The 24,142-nt window shown below is 42.1% G+C and overlaps 1 protein-coding gene across 3 annotated transcripts in view; it reads right to left on the bottom strand.

The window, feature by feature from the left end:
• Positions 1–24,142, bottom strand: part of mprip (myosin phosphatase Rho interacting protein) — a 159,400-nt gene that overhangs the window by 104,192 nt on the left and 31,066 nt on the right. For all 3 annotated transcript variants that reach the window (XM_050060259.1, XM_050060260.1, XM_050060261.1), the window contains exons 4-5: positions 7,276–7,427; positions 5,881–5,965 (exon numbers count right to left, since the gene is read on the bottom strand). In XM_050060259.1, the coding sequence (XP_049916216.1) occupies positions 5,881–5,965; positions 7,276–7,427 (237 nt within the window). The remainder of the gene's footprint in view (positions 1–5,880; positions 5,966–7,275; positions 7,428–24,142) is intronic.

The raw sequence follows: 24,142 nt of genomic DNA, 5'->3' as shown, positions 1-24,142 counted from the left end.
ATTAAACTTCCAGTCATGACTGGGCTGCATTTCTGTCAGCGGAGTCATTTTTTTCCGAACAGCTGATTGGCCAGTGGGTGGTGCTTTTTATAGGATCAGATTCAACCCTGAACTTACCCTGCTCCGGAGCAGGATAGCCGTTCAGAGTAAGTTACCAGGGTGATCTACCCCGATAAGAACTGAACCGGCTTCGTGAGACCGAAAACCCAGGGTTAACCCTGAAGTTACCTCGCTAAGACATTAATCCTGCTTCGTGATACAGGCCCCTGATGTGAATTGATGGTGATGTAATTGTCCCTTTCCTGTTTCCAATTACTCCATTGTTAAGAGGTCTATATAACAAATCACAACCTCTCACTCGGGTTCAAACATTTTCTCTGCCACGCCCTGAAGAAGACCTGGTGGTCGAAACCGGTCGGCGTTTTTTTTTGGCATTTGGTCGTATGTATTTTAACTCTGACATGCCCAATTAAATAAAGGCTTTTTAATATTATTCCTAGGCTCGGTGCGTAGTGTGCCAGAAGAAAGCTTGAGTGGCTTACTCCTCTTTTGAACAGTTAATATTCAACTTCAAGAGCACCTCGCGTCTACCTGGAGTTTACCTGAGAGCACCCGGTAATTTTGTTCTTTTCGAAGGGCCCACGTAGCGTTGGGCTACAGCAACCGATAATGAGGAAATACAGTGAGCGCTGGACAGAGCAATGGGTGGCAATAACCCCGCCCACATTTAAGGGTAGAATTTGCAGTGGAAACGCGAGTTTCTAGGTACAGGGTTCCTACACATTTGGAATTTCAAAATTCCATACTTTTCCATACCCTCATTTCCAGACTTCTCGGCGTTTGTTTTTATTTTTTTCAGAGAATATGGGACATCTGAGTAAATATATCGATGTATCATATTTCACATCATATCTAATTATTCTTAATACGCGATTGTAGCCAAGTACCATAATGGCATGCAAATAAAAACTCAGGTAAGTTCAATGTCTGGGCTGAGGCAAAAAGGTTGGGACTCGGGGTGCAAGCGATGCAGTAATGAGATGTGTTTGTGTTTTTTCCTTTCATGTGGCTCAGAATATAAACATAACATAAATATTTTTCCATACTTTATTTTTCATTTTCCATACTTTTAAATACCTGGAAATTGATCAAATTTATTTCCATATTTTTCCATACATTCCATACTTGCGCAGGAACCCTGTAGGTACTAGAGATCGACCGATTATATGCATATCCGCAGGCAGCCCAGTGTTGCTGGAGAACACGTGCAATGCATGCTTTCCCCTCCCCCGCTCGGTGCCTAGGTTACCAGCCTGCTCTCTTTCTCTCTCTTCGCCCTCCTGTGCTGTTTGTCTGTAACCTTCGCCCTTCCCCCTTCTGCTCAGTGCATACACAGATGACACCACACATATTGACCAATTACCTGCTGCTTGAACAGCAAAAAAGAGAAAAAAACAAAGCGGAGCTGTTTCGTTTGCGACCGACACATCAATACAGCCAGAGTATTGGACAGTGGCCAAATAAACAACACAGCTCCTGGGAGAGAACAGTAAGGCTTAAGTTTTGATCCTTCAGAGAATTGTATTTTTAATTGGTTACTTAGCTGTATTGTTGCCTTGAACTTTGAAGGTGAAAAATGCGAATGCCGAATGAGTGGTCATTAAATATACTTGCAACTGTATTGCTATGTAGCGAACTAGATTCTACACAGGCTAATTCTAGAGCTAGGCTATAGAGCTAGCCTCATTGAGTTTGTCAATATGCATGGGCAGTTACTTTGGACAAAGTTTCCTTTGCTCATCTGTTGTCTTTGCATGGAAGGCTACATAATAGGCCTACAACAAGGTTATGTTATGTCGAAAAAAGCGGCACTGCATTTCAATGACTATTCTTTATGGTTGATCGTAGGGCTGCTCGATTATGGAAAAAAATCATAATCACGATTATTTTGGTCAAAACTGAAATCACGATTATGCAAACGATTATGCGACGCACGTGATGACTTAAATTAAACGGCATGTCATTTCTGTCTCTACATGGTCGCTTGTTCGCACGGTGGAGTTCAGCCCCGATGTGCGTGTGCGTGTACGTGTACACACACACACACACACACACACACACACAGACAGACACACACACACACACACACACTATGAGGGGTGAAACGTATCAGCGAACACACACACAGTGCATTCACTGCGTACTTGATACGTGTACATTGCGTGTGCAACCATCACTGTGTACTTGCTTCGCGTGCACTGCACGTGCATTCACCGTGTACTTGTTACACATGCAATGCACATGCAATGCCTGCACACGCCTAGATGTGTGGTTATTAGACGTGCGTGCGTTGACACGTCATGTGATTGCAGGGGTCAAAAGTGTTAGCTCTTGAAGCAACAACGCTTCGTGTTACAGACGTGTGACACGTAGCATCGCTATGCTAACTAGCTTGCTATGCTAACTCTGCTAATCAGACGTGCGTGCATAACACGTCATGTGATGTATCTTTTTATTTTATTTCCTTGGCACTATTTTTAACACTAATACATCAGATCATTTGTTATAATAATAGGATACTCGCAGCTTTATATCAAGGGGAAAAAAATCCTAGTCTCTCTCTCCTGGGTCGACCCAAAAAATAGTTTCCCTGCACCATGTTGGAGGAATTTCAAATCACTGTCCAATATTTATTCATATTGTAGGCTAATGAACTGGGGTTGAGCGGACCGGTTGCCATGGCGACAAGTAATCAAAGACAATGCATTCACCTGTGGATCTGACAGAGACTCTGGACTGATCATACACAGCTAGACTTGATTGCAGGGCACGAACTGAGAAAGGAGATCCGAGCGAGCGACAGTTTGGCTCTGGGAAGCGGAGCTGCTGTAAAGTGCCCTGCATACGGGCCGGGTCGGACCAGCGCCACAAGCCTAGACCCTGGGGGAGGGTCTCGTTGATCCGGCCAGTTAAGAGTTTGTTTTAAAGTATGACATCTTAAGTGCTTGTGTTATATTTGCAGTCCTGTCAGTTATAACTGAAAGCCGAGCACGCTCAAAAACCTTGCTCCGTGCGGTGCTTTCTGTCTGTGGAGTGCACATCTTTTAAAAAATGTTTGAAAGAAAAGTAACCAAAGATAAGGTGTCATATTGAAGATTTCGTTTGAACAAAATATAATTTGCATTTTGAAACCTGTTTTGTTGACTTTTTTTGTAATAAATTACGTTTTTTGGACTTCAAACATTTTTCTCAGCGCATTATTGGCGAGTTAAGCCAGCCGCCACCTGTAAAAGTGTTTCTACACACAATAAAGCCTATAGTTTGGGACAGTATAACACAGAAGTCTGCTGGTTTTAATCCGCCCGTACCCTATCCACTATTAATTGCCTGGTTTATCCCTGTCCCTCTTCTATCTATTGCAATAATATAGATAATAAATGTGTTTGAGTCCGGGCGGACCCCGCGGAGTCCAGTATGACGTATGTGGTGCGGTCGGTCTCAAAAAAAAAAAAACCCGGTCCAAGACGGAGTACCGAACCGAATTGGTATTACCGAGAACCGACCCAACCCTAATATATATATATATATATATATATATATATATATATATATATTTTTTTTTTTTTTTAATCAGTTAAAACCAAAAGTCCCCCAATTGGAGTTTGAGAGCGACTTTGCAAACACAGTGTGAAGAATATAGTGATGTTGCACATCAAATTCAACAGCAGAAACTGGGCTACAAGGCTGTAAAAACCCTTTTTACATGCCCCAAACGCAGCGCAAACAACAACTAAATAAACAACAACAGATCCAACTCCATACAGCACCGATATCCTGACCCACTCAGTATATTTCGGGCTCTAACTCAACCACATGTTCAAAACAGACACCGTTCATCTCAAATGAAAGCTGAGACTCTGCTGTTTCCACACATATGCACCAAAGCACGCTATCCCAAAGCATCAGAGAGCTAGAGGCCAAAGAACAACAACAACAGAAATTGTTTCTCCAAAATATATTTGTAATATTTCTCTTACCTTGTTTTTGCCGTGAAAAGCTCATTCTACCGTTAAATCACGCTTCATTCCCGTTGACCGACATGTTGTCCGTCATTCAAATGAATCGGGGCGGAAAACTTGATGGCCGGAAGTTCTGGGGCTAAGCATAACAACGACCACTCACAGCAGCCGACATCTCCCCACAACGCGTTCTGCTGACTCTGATTGGCTTACAGTGCTGTCAATCTCGTTTTGGTGGGTATAGCGTCATTCTATTGGCTCGAACGAATCAAAGGAGGTGTCAATCACTCAAATCGACCAAGCCGTCACGGAGAAACGGGCCTCCAAAGCTCAGAATAGAAAATCAGTTTCAAATGTAGTAGGTGTGTATTGGTCAGTTTGGAGTGGGAAATAGATGATAAAAAACGAAACAGACAGTTGTATGTGTATATCCTAAACATCATTAGGGATTTCCAGAAACAAAAAATGAAAGATATAGGATTGTACATGACAAAAATCACATGCAAACATGGTGCAATTTTGGAGAGATCGTCTGAATTTTCTGTACTAAAACCTTTACTAAATATTCTTCTGCTTCACTTTATCAGAATCAACCTTTGCAGAGTAAATGTTCACATATTGTACTATGATTTGATAGGTTTAGAGCTGCAGCTGCATTATTCCAAAGGGATACTCATCCTGAAAATGCATTTTTTTTTTTAGGCGAACCTCAAAATGTTTCATCAGCAGGATGAAAGCTGAAGTGTTTGGGGTTACATTATCTGCTCAGATTCAACCAAATGCTTCAAAACTCATTAGACGATGCTTCACAGTGCAGTTGGACAATGACCTGAAGCATACTGCAAAAGCAACCAAAGACATTTTTAAGACAAAGTGGAATGTTCTGTAATGGTCAAGTCATATCATCTGACCTGAATCCAACTGAGCATGCGTTTCTCTTGCTGAAGCCAAAACTGAGGGCAAAACACCCAAAACACAAGCAGGAAGTGCAGACGGCTGCAGTAAAGGGCTGGCAGAGCATCACCAGGGAAGAAACCCAGCATCTGATGATGCCTATGTGTCCAACACTTCAGGCAGTCATTGACTGTAAAGGATTTGCAACCAAGTATTAAAACTGACTGTTTAATTGATGATTATGTTAGTTTGTCCAAATACTTATGAGCCCTTAAAGTTGGGGGACTGTGTGAAGAAATGGTTGTAATTCCTACACGGTTCATACTACATTTTTGAAAAAAGCCTTAAATGAAAGCTGAGAGTCTGCACTTTAAGCAGGTATTCATTGTTTCATTTAAAACCCATTGTGGTGGTGTACAGACCCAAAATGATGACAACTGTATCATTGTCCAAATAATTATGGACCTGACCTAATTTTCACAAATCTCACAAGCGTTCCCTTTACTATGACACCAAAAGTATTCAAATAGACCTTGTGGTTGCAGACATATTTAATTTCATTATGGGTATGCAATTTTCGAGCAGAGGCCTATAAAATAGGCTTAGGGTTTAAAAGGAGAGAGACTTGTGTGTGTTGTGTTTGTGTTCAATAAATTTTTTGTTATTTTTTTCTAAAATTGACACTTGTGTACCCCTCATTGTTATTATTGTGACATTTCTGTCATGCAAATAGAGGGAGAAAAAACAATATCGGCCCCAAATATCAGCTCCAAAAAATCAGCAGTACATATCGGTCATCAGCTGAGGCTGATGGCAAAACATCGGCATCGGCATCGGCCAATCAGAAATCCTGATCGGTCGACCTCTTCTAGGTACCATGTCGGAAGGGTACTTTTGGTTTCAAAGGTACCGTACTGGAAGTGTTTGGTGGAAACGGGGCTTACGTGTACTGTGTAAGGAGTATTACCTGAGAGGTTGCCGGCTCCACTTTGCGTTTCTTTTTCTGGTTTTGTTTGTTGGTTCGGGGGTATACCACCAGCTGTTCACTCCACCTGGGGACAGAGGCGAGTGTTTCTGACATTTCAGGTTTTACAAAAACTGGTAATTATCAGTTTTCGACTTGACAAATTCATTTAAGTCTAGGGCTGTAGTCAACCAAAGAAAATCTTGGTCAACTAAAGTCGCACATAATCTTCAACTAATCGAATGGTCGTGGGAAAAAAAAAAATCTGCACATTATTTTTACTTCTGCGGTGGTGTGTCTGTCACTCTGCAGTTACACCTCCAAAAAACTAGTCGGCGGTGGAGGACTGTGTTAAGTGCTGTAAAGTTTAGTTCAAATCAAACTTTATTTATATAGCTGATTCAAAAACACATTAAATATGGCTTAATAGAGACAATTTCAAACACAAGTACGCAAACTGGCTTCACTATAAATCGCAGAACTGACAGACAAACACTTGTCTTTTTCTGGACACATTTCCCCCACCAATATAACATGCTAAAGTTATTAGCACAAGTCTATAGCGTTTTACATTGTATAAATTAGCCTAGCGTCTACTGACTTTTCCTCTTCTCATATAAAACCAGGGACAACAGCAGCATCTAACAAAGGTAACAGCACATAATTTGGCTCCATTACAACTCACAACATTCACCGACAAAACAACTGTCTTATACTAAACACGTTTCCCAAGCAAATACAACATACTAACGTTATTAGTGCCAGCCTATGGCATTTTACATTGTATAAATTAGCCTAGCGACGAGCGGAGATTTCCTCTGTTCATAAGAAGCCAGGATAAATCCTGAAGGATAAATCACACACAAAAGTTAAAGGGATAGTGCACCCAAAAATGAAAATTCAGCCATTATCTACTCACCCATATGCCGAGTGAGGCTCTGGGGAAGTTTTAGAGTCCTCACAACACTTGCGGAGATCCAAGGGGAGAGTGGGTAGCAGCACAACTGCACATCTAATGGCTGACGGCGACCCAGATTAAAACGTCCAAGAACACAGAATTTAAAACACAAAATATCTCCATACTGCTCGTCCGTAGTGATCCAAATGTCCTGAAGCCCCGACATAAAAAATTGTTTGGAAAAACGTCATTTAAACTCTGTTTTTAGCCTCATTGTAGCCTGTAGCTCTAACTGCCTCTGTGTACACTGCGCTGACGTGTGTGTGCGCTTGCAGGCGCACTCTCCCCTTGGATCTCCGCAAGTGTTGTGAGGACTCTAAAACGTCAGCAGAGCCTCACTCGCCAGGACATGTGGACCAGCCCAATTTTTGGGAAACCCTGCATTTGTGTGCACATCTTATTCTAACCATCCCATCAACAGCCCCATCAAGACAACTGACCCATTGATGATCTCTTTATTCTCTCCTCTGATGAAGTACTCCTGGTCCGGGGTGATGATGCACAGGGAGTTCTTCTGACCCGTCTTGGGCTCGGCGTCTATTACATCCGTACAGAGGTTCATATTCACTGTGCCCTGAGGCAGTGTGCTTGGCTAGAGGAGAAACAACATGACATATTAGCCATTGTATAAGACTATATGATTTAACCTTTGGATTAAATGAAAACTGGAACGCTGGAGCAGACAAGTGAATATAGCAAAATAAATAATGGCACACCTGCGGAGCAGTTTACACAGAATTCAACAAGTTTTACAACAGTAAGAATGTACAGAGCAAAATATTACAAAAGACAAGAAACTGGAGTGGGATGCTTTAGTCACTGGTTTGTTTTCATCTATGTCCATTCACTTACTTGTTTTTTTAACATCGAATGCTTAACTGCCCGACCAAACACTATTATCATCGATATCACATTTCAAATAGTTTAAAACTCAAACAGAGAAGATGTGAGGGAAAACATGCCACAGTATTGCAGTGTTTCACAGACGTGGCTCAGCAGGTTTCCTCCTAAGTCTCTTCCAATCCCTCATTCCTCATCGGCCTGTCTTTTCAAGGGGCAGATTTCAGGGCACATCAGGCCTGTACTGTATGGACACTCTGCTGTTATCACCAAATCACCATGGTGACTAGGCAAATCCTTTCAGTAATAGCACATACTGAGGGAAAAGGGGAGATGACAACAAAGGGATGCCGGACTAACGCTGCTTTGTGTGTGATCAGTGAAGAATGTAGGACTGGGTCTGCTTTGTAAAGCAGCTACAACAGACGCACTTCACTTCTAACACCGAAATATCTTGGTAGTAAGAGAACCATATTCAACAATACACAGATGGAAGTTTTCCCTATGTTTTGTATGACAGGATAATAAACACACTGTCATTTGAACCCAATAACTTATTGTCTCATTAACATCAGAGTAAAGAAATCCCCTATACTTCCTCTCCAACCATGTCTGCTTTGAAACCTCGGCTCTGTTATCAGGCTTTGCTGCTACAGCTGTGAAACAGGTGCTGGCTCTCTTTACAGCTCCTTTTACGGACACTGAACACAGATTCAGCTTTATTAAGATCTGCCTGTAAACCCCCCCGGAGCTACCAAATATGGCAACAACACTGTGTTGAGGCTGTGGAACTATTTCCTCCACTAGAAAAAAGCAATCATATTTTAGGATAAGCAGCAGTGTGGAACTGTATGGAATTCTGCACTGCTAAAATGTGGCCACATACATCATAATAATATTTGGTAAGATGAGAATTGTAACATACATGCAGTACAGAGACTACATGTAGTACATCATCGAGAAATCTATCACCACCATTAGTCCTTTCTGACCAAACAGTTCCCAACAGCTACAGGCAGGGGTTGCATTGACAGGAGGGCACAGAAGTCAAGCCCCCTGCACTTTTTTAGAAGGCACAAATAGACTCCACCACTTTTTACTGTCCAAACTGTTGCTATATTAAAAGATAGTGATCGAGGTTGGAATGGTGTTCGTATCTCATAAGTTGTAGGAAACTACATAAAGGATAAATTAAGAGTATGGAAAATAAAACTCTTGAAAACTAGAAGGAATTCCAAAAATCTGTATAAAGCTCTTACAAGTGGTGACAGTGTTACAGTGGAGCGTGGAGTTTTTGGTTTAAACATAGTAAGAGGAGATACATTGTAAAATCTTGAGCTCCAAAGTGTTTAATGGGGTTAACAATTTCTTTTTACGTATCCCCAAAGGCATTAAAGAGATGAAAAGGTAAAAGTATTTTTGCAGATGCTGTTAAATATTAACCCTTTCATGCATGAATTATGAATACCTAATTCAAGATTTGTTCCTAAGTGTTTTTAGTTCTCTTTGGGCATAAAAAAAAGAATTAAAAATGTATTCATTTTTATTCATTCATTTCTGTGACTATCCATCCTGTTAGGGGTCGTGGGGGGGCTGGACCCTATCCCAGCTGACATTACGCAGGAGGCAGGGTACACACTGGACAGGTCACCAGACTATCACAGGGCTGACACCTAAGCCCCGTTTCCACCAGGCAGTTCAGTTCCACTGTGAAAAGTTGTGGATGGTACCAATGGAGGCATTCCTTACAATCCCACTTTTTGGTCACCCCTCTGTTGGAGTACCTTGCACACAGATCTAGTACGATAAGGTGGAGCAAGAAACAGTGCAGTCCATTGACTGGTCAATAGAGGACGGTCACTCTTGCTCAGGGTTGAGCTGTGACTGGTTTTGAGGCTTATGTAACCAATGTTCATACCGTGGAGAGTTTTACATACATTAGTAAACTATAACTACAAAATGATAGGATGTTTTTTCTGACTCTAGCAGCAGCTGTAGACTGAGAAAAAACAACTTAATTCACTGGGCCGACTGCCTGCAACTTTTAAAGGCTCTCTAAGTCTTCCTAAGCTTGAAAAGTTTTTGTCACATACAGCAAACATCTCCTCACGATCCGCTAGCTACATGTCCTCTGAATATGCTGTGAAAAAGTCCAGTCTCTGTAGGCAGCCCAGGCTCCGCAAATGGCAACAAAAACATTTTGGTCCAGGCTGCACCAACCAGCCAGCGCGAGACCAGCGAAAGCAAGCACACACACATGAACGCGGTGCCCATGTCTCACTGTCTCGGGCAAGCACGCACACATGAACGTGGTGCCCAGAGAGGCAGTTAAAGCTACAGGCTACAATGAGGCTAAAAGGCGAGCTAGCTCCATTGTGTTTGATAACATTGTTGAACGTAAACAGAAGTGAAGTGTTTTTGTTGCCATTTGCGGAGCCTGGGCTGCCTACAGAGACCGAACTTTTTCACAGCATATTCAGAGGACATATAGCTAGCGGATCGTGAGGAGATGTTTGCTGTACGTGACAAAAACTTTTCAAGCTTAGGAAGACTTAGAGAGCCTTTAAGGTGGAATGTTTACTTGTAATGGTACTCAATGCATAAGTTGACAACGTGACTGTCTTTCCATCTTTATGCAGATGATTTACAGATTTATTTGCCCATGAAACCCAATGAAAGCACTGCATTTCATAAGTTAACGGATTGTATTAGTGATGTAAAGCAGTGGCTGGCACGAAACTTTCTGCACCTGAACGACAGCAAAACTGAATGTATTTTGTTTGGGACTTCACCTATGTTGGATGTTAGTGCAACAACCTGTAGCACTCTCGCCCCCTTTTTTAAACCACTTGTAAAAAATCTTGGTGTAACATTTGACAATCTTACTATATAATGACGAAAACTCTGTCTGTGGGTGTGTCTCTGTTCCACATTTTTCTCCTCACTGACTTGGTCAATCCATGTGAAATTTGGCACAGTGGTAGAGGGTCATGGGAGGATACGAATGAAGCAATGTTACATCAATTGGCCAAAGGGGGGGCGCTATAGCAACCGATTGAAATTGCATACTTTGAATGGGCATATCTCATGCCCCATATGTCGTAGAGACATGAAACTTTGCACAGAGATGCCTCTCCTCATGAGGAACAAATTTGAACCCATAACTTCCGGTTATATAGATTTTCTGCCATTTCAAATATTTTGAAAAACACTCAAAATCGACGTCTTGACCGATCTGCATGAAACTCTGTGAACATAATCTAGGGACCATTATCTAAAGTTCCCCTTTGGCAAAAGTTGGAAAACTTACTAAAACTGAGCTTCTATAAGGCAATGAATATTGTGAAGGGCGTGGCTCATCACATAAAGGTGTATAACATCTCAAGGGTTTTACCGATCACCACGCAACTTTGTAGGCATATGACCACACATAATCTGAGGGGACCCCTCCATTATTGACCTGATAAAACAAAATGGGGGCGCTAGAGAGCTAAATTCTTATGTAGGCCTAACCGCTATATCGATTTTTACTTAACTTGGTAGATATGTAAAACAGGACAACTGTACAACTGGGTGGCGCTATAATAACAGAAAAATGCTTAAAAATGGCTAAAATGCAACCGATCGCTGTGGTTCCCCCTGTGGCCGAATGTTTCGGGGGTTTTTTCCCTAGTACCAGATCTGTGTGCCAGGTACCCCAACAGAAGGGGTACCAAAAATGGTAACGGTACAGAACGGTTCCATTGGTACTAGGGTTGGGTGATAATATGATAAGGTTTCCCGCGGTATCTAAGAATAGCAACGGTATCAGTCTCATTACTGTCATAAAAAAAATCTGCCGCGCATATAGGCCTATAGGGGCCTGATATAATATCAAATATAATATATTTAATGTCTAAATAATGAGTGTTTGTCCAGCACCTATGTATGTGTGGTTGAGTTTTCAATTTAATACTATTACAATTTAAAACTAATAGTAGGCTATAATGTTTCTCTTATAACTGCCCTTAACTGTTGTCCGGAGATGACATTTGATAAAGTTTTTGGATGTGACGTCGTCACGTGACAGCTCAGATGTGAGAAAGAGAAGAAAACATGGCAAGCCACGCATCAAGCGCGATGGTCCAAAAAGAAAAAAACATAACTTCACAACTTCTGCAAGCAGCAGCAGCAGGTCCAGTGGCCATCAGAGTGGATGAGGTAGAAGCGCAACCCAAACCACCCAGCACCGCGGACAAAGTTGTCAATCCACTACGTGCCCTGCTCCAGCTGGAAAAGTAAACATGCTGTTCTGTCTGGCAAAAAACCAGCTGTAGAGCTGTGCTTTTAATTTGATTTATGTTGATAGGTTCTAAAAATAAACCGGTCTCAGGATACGCTGTATAGCACACATTTTCATTACTGCCTTTGTTATTTATTGTTACTTCTTTATTATTCGATAAGACTATAAGTATTGGATGCTATAGGGCTGTGTTTTAATTTAATTGATTTGTGTCGATTACTGTACTGGGAGTGGACTGTAGCCCACAGACAATTTGTTGTTATTTCATTCTGTTTGGTTGACTGCTGCATTTGCACTTTCTTAAATATTTATCAATAAAAGTTGTTAATGTTGTACATGTTTTTTTGTTATTTTTCAGTATTCTTAGGCCTATGTAATGTTTGCTATTCTGTTTCTGAATGGTATAGGCGCAAGCCAACATTTTGGCAACTCCCTCTGAGCCCTTCAAAGTGATTTTTAATTAGTCATGGTAATACCGTATACCCCGGGAAAATGTGGGGAAGGTTTAACGGTAACAAAATTTGAATACCGCCCAACTCTAATTGGTACCATCGGGAACTTTTCACAGTGGAAACGGAAAAAGCATACCACACTGAACTGAACTGTACTGCTCGGTAGAAATGGGTCTTTGGTTCTAAAGGTACCAAACTGAAAGTGTTTGGTGGAAACGGGGTTTAGGAGACCAAGCAGAGATGAAGTGAATCTGAATCAGATCCTGCTTTACTGGCCAAGTATATGTGCACATTTAAGGAGTCTGACTTATGAGACCAAGCAGAGATCAAGTGACATTCACAGTGCCAAAAGGTGAGTTTTTTGTGTTATTTGTTGCTGTTAGGTGAAGCCAGCTCATCCTACGGAGTATGAAAGCAAGATGTTGCTTAGAAATTGCTCACTGCTATCGGCACCAAATAAAGGACACTGAGATTTGCCAAGGCTACCATTCAAAGGCAAATTAATTGTCATTGGTTCTATGCAACTGGGTCAATTCCTTATCCTCCAATTGTGTTTGCCTTCCATGGGGCTGACTATTTTTAGCTTTCCAAAGGGATATTTTTACAATAAACAACTTTCTCACAGACTCTTGAGATTTCAGTCACTCTTGCTGACATGACACAAGGGGCCATAAAACACACCAAGACACTGAACTAAACAAAGACAACACAACCCACAGCAGACTGACAAGTTAAATGCTTTATACTAAAAAGGTACGTGTCTATAACATATTCACCACATACTAAAATCCTAATGTTTTACTCCAGCCCATGCCCAATAGTATACTTTCCAAATCCTGTGAAAATGGGATGAAAAAAACATCAGCCAGCTTTAGAATTTAAGTGGAGTACACCAACTCCATTCATGTTAAATCTTCCAGGAGGTTTTTACAGGCTGAGCTAACTCCAGAGACGAGACTGCAATTTCATATGGTACATGTGCCTTGAAAAAGCACCCTACATCAAAGCTCTTTGCTGACAGGAAGTGCCAGTCTAGCTTCTTCTAACACTGCCATGATGGAAAATCACTAACAGTAAATTCAACTTTCTGAAATAATCATGAGTGACAGAACTGCTTGTAATTTTCTAAAGTATGATGTAAGACAGGAGAAAGTGGTCCCCTCCCCACCCCTCCTTCAAAATGTTCCCATGGTCAGTGACCTTTTAACCTTAGAGCTTTCAGGGTGGTCTCACCCTATTTCCATCCTTCTGAAAAAACTGTTTCTCCCTGACAGTCAATCTATCCATTTACAGTCTTCATCTCTATTTGATTTGCCTGATATGCAACAGTGATGCACTTGCTAAACTATTCCTCTAACTGTTCAACTATGTGATGAGGTACCAGCACTAGTATGAGCAGAGCTGGGTGCTTGCTGTGGCAGGCCATGTGTGGAATGTCTGGGTCTGGGGTGTATCTACAATTTCCTCTGTGGTTTCCAGGGGCTACGTACGGCTCCTTTTCTCCTGCTCTATGTGGTCCCAGGGCTGCAAGCTCACTGCAGTTCACCAAATAAGGGCATTAGAGGAGGAATGCTGCTTTAGATGAGAGAGCATCTTTCCCTCTGCTCGTGGTGAAAATAGTTCCACTTTAAGAAGCCACAGCTTCAGATAGCACCCTGCTGTCTACTGGGCAAAAAATAGCAGACGATGTCATAGTTCCCTAGACCTTGTTCTTTAAGAGCATTCAGATGTCTGTAGTATCAACATGGGGCAAACTCTAACGAAACAACCACTTTTTTGCTTTACAATATGCAGTGCACTCCGACCTTTAATAATTTAGCTCCAGGCCTGTTTAATACCGGTGAGATTAACAGGGTTAAGGCTTCATGCATTTGTGGGAAAAGGCATTTATTAAAAGATTAATCTCAATTTTATGAATCTATATCAGATCATTCAAATGAAGGTCAATTTGAATCAATAGAAATAACTATTTTAACCCAGCCCTACTTGTGAACACAGCTAAAAAAAAAAAAAAAAAGACAACAATAGACCCTGATGATGAAGGAGCCAGCGTTTTGGAAGTATGACCTATTCCAGGGGCCTAAAGTCAAAATATGTCAGCCTCTGCTGCTTTTTCTGTTCTTGATATTCCCTAACTTTATAGTAATGCAATAAAAAACTTGATGAAGTACATGTTTAATAATGTCAAGAGCCCAAAATAGCCCACTAATGCCAAAAATCAAAATGAAAGACAAATATGGAAAATGTAGAAAAAATGTATTTCAAGTTATGTATTAGGATTTCTCAATGAAGTCACTCCTCCCAGCCAAGAAAAAGTCCTGCACGTAACCCCCATAAAAACCACAACCTTATTGTTGCTATCAATAACAGGGCTAGAATGATATGCTTATCTCCTGATTTGTTGCTATTAGGGATGGGAATCGAGAACCGGTTCCTGTTAAGAACCGGTTCCAACTGGTTCAATTCATCAACATCATTAGCCTTTATGCTTAACGATTCCCTTATCGATTCTTTCCATTACGCTTAATCTTTACATCGATGACGCACGTCACTCCTGTCAGTCAGCAGCACGTTCAACAACAAAGAAGACGTAATGGCGGAAAGACAGAAGTGGTCAAAAGCATGGCTAACAGCTCGACGTGCAATTTATGCAGCACCGTAATTACATGCGAGGGCGGAAACACCACCAACATGGGGACGGTGCTGGCACCGTTCCTCTTCACCCTCTACACTGCAGACTTTTCATATGACACCCCCACCTGTCATCTGCAGAAGTTCTCTGACGACATCATTGGCCTCATCACAGATGGGAACGACAGGGAGTACAGAGAACTGAACCAGGACTTTGTGGACTGGTGCCTGAGGAACCACCTTCAGATCAACGCAGGGAAAACCAAAGAGCTGGTGGTGGATTTCCGCAGGCGCAGACTCCTCCCCCCAACACCGGTGAACATCCAGGGAAAGGACATTGAGATGGTGACATCTTATAAGTACCTGGGTGTTCATCTTAACAATAAACTGGACTGGACTAATCACATAACAGCACTATACAGGAAAGGCCAAAGCAGACTCTACCTGCTGAGGCGACTCAGGTCTTTTGGAGTGCAGGGGGCGCTCCTGAAGACCTTCTTTGACACTGTGGTGGCATCAGCCATCTTTTACGGAGTGGTCTGCTGGGGCAGCAGCATCTCGGCTGCAGATAGAAAGAGACTGGACAAGCTGATCAAGAAGGCCAGCTCTGTCGTGGGATACTCTCTGGACTCTGTGCAGGTGGTGGGAGAAAGGAGGATGACAGCCAAGCTGTCATCTCTGAGGACTAACGACTCCCATCCTCTGCAGGAGGAGATAAAAGCTCTGGAGAGCTCTTTCAGCGATAGACTAATTCACCCAAAGTGTGTGAAGGAACGCTATCGCAGGTCCTTCCTGCCTGCTGCTGTCAGGCTACATAACCAGCACTGCTCACAGTAAACTGCACCATGGACACTTTATGGACACCATAATAAGCATAACTGTCCCCCATGTTGTTGTTGTTTATTTGCACAAACAATATTCACTTTGCACTAAATATGTTCACTTTAATCCACTGCTCACTTTTTATTCACTGCTCATTATTACTATTATTACTATTATTTATTGCTGTTTCTTGTATTTTTGTACTCTTTTTGCATGCCTAGTTTGTTTTTACGTTTTTAAATTTTGAAATCTTTCATCTGACTCTTTCCCCTTGACTGCTGTAACACTGGAATTTCTCAATTGTGGGATCAATAAAGGTGTATCTTATCTTATCTCTTATCTTATCTCTTGTCTTAACATGCTGGAGCATTTGTCGTAGCATCGGATTAAATATGTGTTCGACAATCTCCGGTCAACGAGTGCATCTGCAGCAAAGTCTAAGCAGAGCAGTGCCAGTGACGGTATGTATGTCCTGTCCCATGTTAACAATGGCACAACATATTCAATGAAAGATTCTCAAGGTTATTTTACGTAGATGAAAACAAATGCTGTACAAATATTCTTTTCTGTGTTCCATTTTAGATGATAGCGGTGGAATTCTTTTCTGTGTTCCATTTTAGATGATAGCGGTGGACCGAGTATTTCTGCTGCCTGCAGTGTCGCTCCCCCAACTCCATGTCCCAGCCCCCCTCCCCCTCCGTTTAGCCAGCAAACCCCATTCACACTTGCTGCAAAGGGCATGTAGGACAAAGATTTTAATTTATTTCTATTTATTTCTATGTCCAGAGATCTAGGATCCAGTGACCAATTTCATATTTGTTTACTTACACAAGCACTCATCTCTTGCTTAGAATAGAAACTCAAAAAAATTGGTGTTGTTGACACCGAAAACCTGTAAGGTCTACTCTTTCTACACAGAAAATTCACAGGAGGAATCGATAAGGGAATCAATAAAGAATCGGATCGATAAGCAGAATCGATATATATATATATTTTTTAAATTTTATATACTTTATTAATCCCGAGGGGTAATTAAATTTTTCACTCTGTTGTCAATTACACTCAGGTCCGAACACACGCATGCACAAACTGGACCTATACATGCACTAAGTGGAGAGATGTCAGAGTGGGCTGCCCATGACAGGCGCTCCGAGCGGTTGGGGGGTTCGGTGCCTTGCTCAAGGGCACCTCGGCAGTGCCCAGGAGGTGAACTGGCAGTTCTCCAGCTACCAGTCTACGCTCCATATTTTGGTCCAGACGGGGACTTTAACAGGCGACCCTCCGGGTCTCTCTGTATCCTTCTCACTGTGAAGTACCACCTCTTAGTAAATTTACTTTTTACCGTACTTGAAAAGCACTGATCTACATCAGCAATGTACCGCCACTTACTTACAGACTCTCTTTGCAGTAAAAGCAAAACATTCTGTGGAACCTGACCAGTGCCATTGACAGAGTTGGGTCAATTTATGGTTTTGTTGGTCTGGTCAAGTGTACCAGTTTAAATCAGTTTGATTTAACGTAAATCTGCTGAACCGGCATTTGTCATTATGACACGTTCCAGCAAATTAAAAAATAGCCTATATCAGCTACCTGTGCTGATGGTGCCTCAGCACTAAATCCAACTTGTGTTGATTTCGTAATAAGCAATATGCCAACATGATTAACATAATATTATGGGGGGGGGGGGGCGCAAGTTGTGTTTAATATAAAGTTCATGTGTTTGTTAGGGAGATAAGACTAGACATAGCAGAGTCAGCCTCTCTGGAAAACTGAAATTGCACCAATATGGCAACATTTTGGATTTGAAGTCAACGAAAGAGATGTCCTAACCAACCGTGAGTGTTGCAATGCACCATTTTGAGTTGAACTTTTGTCTGACACCCTGTTTCTTTGTATTCCTGTGGCTTACTTTAAAACCAAAAAGTTGAAAAAGTTTCTGGTAAAGGATCACCACCACTAAGAACCTGCACAGCTGATATTCATGTGGTTTGTCTATGTGATGTAACAAAATTACATATCTAACAGATTCAATGGGGACAGAGAGCTTTGATGTTGTGCAATGTGACACCATAGTCAGATGCCTGTTGGGACAGGTTGACATTCCAAAGTTCCACTTGTGATAGGCTGCTGAGTCACCACAGACACCATGTAAAATTTGGTGTACTGGTCCAGTGCGGTGTTTGGCTTTATTGAACCAGTTTGAAAATTTTTAAACTGTCCCAAACCTCACTACTGATTAACATGCCAGGCAGCAGGCTAGATAAAGCAAGCGTAACCGTAGCAAGAATTGTGATACAATTGCTGACGGTCATACGTTGCATTCTGCCACACTGCATGCAGTCGATACAAAACGAAACGTGGTCAATCCATTTATGTGTTTTGAGAGTTTGTACTGATGTAAGCTTATTTCAGCAAGCTGCCAATGGCAACTAACCTCATTTACCTCATTCATTCCGTGACTTTGTCCTAGTAGACAACCCTCCACCCCTCAATTTCAAAAATTCAAAATCATCAGATCTACACAAATCAAACAAATAACCTATTTTGGACTCAAATAAGCGATTTTTGTTGAAGGGAATGAGTTTGCACCCTCCTGGTAGTGTATGGCATGAACCTCCTCGGTATGAGAGGTCTGTTGATGAACAGCAATAAAGTGAGGACAATGTGATTAAATGAATCTGAAGACTGAGTGGGTGGGTGTGGTTTCTGTAAATCACTATATAAAAGACACAGGAAGCAGGAGGAATGGGTTTTATAAAATGCAACCTCAACCCTGACGTCAAACAAATCAAATCTGCCCTCCACTGGTGGCTCGAGCCATTGGGTTAACAATGATAAGCTTGATGTGATCAACACCATTAATGTGTTCTTATATGCTGCAAGGTTTTGGAGAGCCCCTATCCTCAGGGTCCAGAGGACAAAGCAGCCATTTCCCTGACCCAGTTTTCCTGCCATGTGTAGCACATGAAAAGACTAAAGGACAATGAGGCAGACAGTTTTGGAATCACTGTTACAATGAGAGGAAAACACACTGCACACCAGGCTGGGTGTCACTGGAAACACATTACACAGTGGAAACACGCACACGCACTCACTCAAACGCAACTAAGTTTCCTCCCATTGTCATTGTCATTGTCAGAAGAAACACGAAAAGATTCACCAAAGGTGACTTCAAATGGCTGGCTTTTACACAGAGGCACAGTCGGGTTACTACAGAGTCAGCTCATCTCCTTTCCCCTGACTGTCCTAGTCACTGACAAGGACACACAAGAGTCCATCTAGTCATATAAAAATCAGGTGAAGACAAAGTCGCAAACTGCTGCCATCCTGGAGTGTAACTTATTCAGAAGAACCTGACCCCAGAAATGTAAACATCCTGCATTTTGTCATAACAACACATTTAAAAGGTAAATGTCTGTGTATTTCTGGCTGGCTGGCTGGTAGTGTGTGGCCCCCAATGTTTACACACAGGCAGTTTAATCTCAAGCCTGATTAGCCAGTATGGGTTTGGTCACATTCCCCTAGCGACACACTACCACCACAAACACTGGCCTAAAGTTGGCAGCAAGAGGTGACTACTCAACATTTACCTCTGTAGTTCTCAGACTCTTTTCACTGCATAATGCCTGCCAATGAATCCCTTTAAAACATTCAGCTATCAGTTTCAAAAGATGTTTTATCAACATATGTTCCATATTATATGTGAAATGATGGTGCTACAGTAGTCTGATCCTTTTCACTCTTTTAAAAAAAAACTAACTTATCTCTAATGCTCCATTTACTCCTCTATGAACAAGCTGGGAAAGTTTCCACATTTTAGCGCATTTTTAACACTAATGACTTCGCACTCTTATGTTTTTGTTAACCGTATCACACAGATATGGCCCTAAAATAATATCAGGATGTTTCAGGGTATTTTTTGTGATAATGATATTCATGACGATATGACAAATTAGTATTCAGTAAAAACTAAACAAAAATTATCTCTCATTTCTTTAATTTGACAAGACTCGGGACTTTATTGGACTAAATGGGCATTTTGATATCTAGTACAGTTTTTAAGAAATCACAGTTCACACTGTAGCGGTTTGACACATGAAACAAATATTTTTCTTTTACTCAGTCAAACCTCACAAAGGAACCATAAAACAGGTCCCTTAACACCAAAATTAAATTGATTTTACCTGGTTTCTGTAGAACAAAATAATTATACTCAATTTTCAAAATACAAACACTACAGTAATCAGTTTTAAGAAAGTATATATTTTTTTCACCAAAGAAAAGAAATGTTCTGTTCCGTTCAGTCAGTTCAATCCAGTTCAAACAAAAAAATCCACTCCAGGATTTCCAAATAACATATCACAGTTCAATTCAGTTCAATCCATACAGTTCGCTAAACAAAAGAAAACTCCACCCCAGGTTTTCCCGTAAACAAGGAAGTAAAGAAAATCCACTGTTCGCTCTGAATTTGTGGTAAAAAAAAAAAAAAAACAATCACTGGTGGGTGTGTCTGGATAAAAAAAAAATATATTTATAAAATATACAGGATCACCACACTCTCCCCCCCTTGGCAGAAAAAAAATAAACAGGCCATAAAGGAAGGCAAAAGACAATGCTGGAATTTTTTTTGTTTGTTTGTTTTACAGTTCTTTTAGCCTTGTGGCTTTGTCTTCCATAGATTTGTCCTCCAAGGCTAGTGAATCCTCCTCCTCACCATGAATTTTCCTTTGTTTAGACGGAGAATCTGTGAATCCTAAGAAGTCTTCATCGTCCGTGTCTTCTTCAAAGATCTGCTTCAACCACCGGGGCTGCTGCTCCTTGAGTTGCTGGGTGGTGGGGTAGCAAGGTTTGAGGCGGGATATATGTGCAACCCGCCTATCCTCTCCACTGTCCTCCAGTACCGCTTCATAGTTCAGCGGTCTGACCTGCTGTACAATACGGTAGGGGCCCAGCCATTTTGGTGCAAGTTTGGCTGCGAACGACCTTTCAGCCTTGGACAAAGGATGTGCATGTAGCCAAACTCGGCCTGGTCCTCCAAATTCATCTCCCTACGACGTTTATCATAATTCCTTTTCTGTCGTTTTCGAGCCAGAGAAAGATTATTGGCTACAAATGCCTTCAGTTCATCGAGCTGGAAGATTTTTTGGTAAGCTGGAGAATCTGGCCCAGTATCCCAGGCTGTAACAACACATCGAGAGGTCCCCTTAGTGGACGATTGAAGTTTAGTTCCGCTGGAGTAACCCCCATGGACTCCTGCATCGCTGAATTCAAGGCGAACCTGAATTCAGGAAGGTGTTTGTCCCAATGTTTGTGCTGGGAGCCAACATAAGAGGATATCATGGTCTTCAAGGTCCGGTTAATCCGTTCTGTCAAGTTTGTTTGTGGATGGTAGGCAGATGTTAATTTTTGTGACACATTCCATGTTTTGCAGGTGGCTTGGATGACTGACGGAACAAACTGGGAGCCTCTGTCAGACAGAAAGTAGTCCGGTATTCCCCATCGGGTGAACATCTCCTGGGTGAGGATGCGGGAAACTGACTCAGACGTTGTTTTTCTTAAAGGAAAAAGCTCCACCCATCTTGTGTAATAATCTATAAATACCAGTAGATAGAGGTTTCCGGTCGAACTTTTGGGAAAAGGACATCAAGTCCAATCCCAGCATTTTCCAGGGACGACATACCACTGTCTGTTGGACCTTTCCTGTTGGTTTGCGACTTTCAGGTTTGTAAAGTTGACAAGTCTGGCACTTGGTGACATGCTGCTTTACATCCCAGCTCATTTTTGGCCAGTATACCAGATTCTGCATCCTCCTGTACGTTTTATACCTCCCTAGATGACCGGCAAGAGGATCTTGGTGAAATGCAGTCAGAAGCGTAGACCGAAGACTCTCTGGTATGCACAATTGATACATGGTCCTGTAGGGTAACTTAACAATCCGGTAAATCAAGTCTTCTAATATGGAAAAAGTGTTACACTGCTCTTGCACATCCTTGTTCTCCACAAGGTTTTGATAGAGACGCTGGCTGCGCGTCCCACACTGTTTGGATGGACATAGGCAGGTCCCTCGAGAACTCTGGTTTGGCAGTCATAATGGTGGCACAGGTGGGACCAAGAGCAATCTCGGGACAGTCACTTGGACCTCAGGAACAGTGTTATATTTGCCTTTCCTGTACTCCACAGTGAAGGTAAATTCCTGCAGCCTGAGAGCCCACCTATTCAGCCAGGTACTGGGTTTAGCTGTTTTGAAGACCCACAGGAGTGAAGAATGGTCTGTCACCACCGTAAACAGACATCCCTCCAGGTAACTTCTCCACTTCTCTACAGTCCAAACCACAGCAAGGCATTCAAGCTCAGTAGCAGAGTAGTTTCTTTCCACTCGTTTGAGACTACGGCTGCCATAAGCCAGAATTTCCTCATTGCCTAGTTCTTTTCATTGCACAAGCACAGCACCAAGGCCCACCTCACTGGCATCGGTGTACACAACGAATGGAAGACTGAAGTTTGGATGCCCCAGGACGGGAGGATTCAATAAGTGTCCTTTGAGGGCTTGAAAAGCAGCTTGGCATTCAGGTGACCAAAAGAACCTGACTCCTTTTCTTTTCAGGGCGTAAGGAGGCTCAGCGATCTGTGAGAAATTTGGTACAAACCTGTGGTACCATCCAGCCGTGCCAAGAAACCTCTCCAGAGACTTTTTGTTGGTGGGCACTGGGAAGTTTCTAACAGCTTCCGTTTTCTCAGGGTCCACCTGAACCCCCTCTAATGACACCACATGCCCAAGAAAGGTCAGGGAGGTACGGAAGAATTTACTCTACTTTACATTTAAAGTGAGGCCCGCCTCTTAGAGTTTTACCATGACAGCTTGCACATCTTCAAAATGTTGTTGCCAGGAATGAGAGTCGATGATAATATCATCAAGATAGACGAAACAAGTGCATCCTTTCAGTTCTCCTAAGACCATATCCATAAGCCTTTGGAAGGTAGCAGCGGCGTTCTTCAAACCAAAAGGCATTACTGATACAGGCCATAAGGACAGACAAATGCAGTCTTATCACGGGAATCTGGATTCTGCTTGCCAGTATCCACTGTTAAGATCTAGAGCAGTGAACACTGAGGCCCCAGCAAGAGACTCAAGAATTTCCTGGATGGTAGGGATAGAATAAGTATCCGTGTGCGTTTTGGAATTTGGTTTTCTGAAATCCACACAAAACCTAGGTTTTCCATTATTTTTCCTTGGAACAATCACCACTGGAGAAACCAATGCAGAGGATGATGGTTCAATTTCATCCAGAAAGTCATTCACAATCCTTTGCTTCTGCGGAGAGGCGGTACGGTTTCTGCTTAATTGGTATGTTATCAGTGAGACTTATTTGATGTCTTAGCAAACCAGTGCGCCCTACTTTAGTAATGCAGACGTCACTGTTGTAGCACAGCAACTCAGTTAGTCTCTCTTGCATTTCTCCTTCCAAGTGGGAGTCTTGAGCTGTCTTTTCCAAGAGGTCCGAGACTTTTGGTAAGGGGGGTTGAATGGACCAAGGCGGATTTGCAAGGAAAAGAGGAACAAGGTTACTGGGATTTCCTTCTCCAGGGGCCTCATTTATCAACCGTGCGTACGCACAGATGTGTGCGTAATGAGTGCGTAAGAACATTCCCACGCAAAGTATGGAATTTATCAACTTGTACTTGTGCTTAGGAACGTGTGTAAATTTAAGCACAGCTCTGACCATGCTTACACACAAAATCTAGTGGTAGAACAGTGAAACTACAAATAGAACCCATTGAAGGAGTCACGGTGTTCAGCAATCTCAAAGTCCACACATGTTCCCTGTTTCCTCTAATTTATACAAATTCTCAATTAGTAAGTTAGCAGACATTTTGAGTGATTGGTGTGACAAGCTATGAAAGACAGCTGTGACAGGACAACCTGAAAAGAAAACTTGAAATACAAGTACCATGGCTTATCTTGCACTATTGGCCCCAACTTACATCCAGTTCCCATAAAGACATCACCAACAAGCCGAAATTAAACGAGGATTTCACGCCATCGCCGGATTCCCAAACATAATTGGAGCCATAGATTGTACCCACATCGCAATAAAAGCACCTTCACACAATGAATTCAGTTACGTGAACAGGAAAGGGTTTCATTCAATCAATGCACAAATAATCTGCGATGCAACTATGTCTCTGTTAAACGTTGTTGCCCGGTGGCCTGGAGGAACGCACAACTCATTCATTCTGCAGAACAGCTCTGTGGGTGTGCACCTCCAAGCAGGAGCTGTT

This window comes from Epinephelus moara, chromosome 13, assembly GCF_006386435.1.
Source record: "Epinephelus moara isolate mb chromosome 13, YSFRI_EMoa_1.0, whole genome shotgun sequence".
NCBI lineage: Eukaryota > Metazoa > Chordata > Actinopteri > Perciformes > Serranidae > Epinephelus > Epinephelus moara.
The sequence above is the reverse complement of the archived record's forward strand: the minus strand, read 5'-3'. Positions and strand labels throughout refer to the sequence as shown.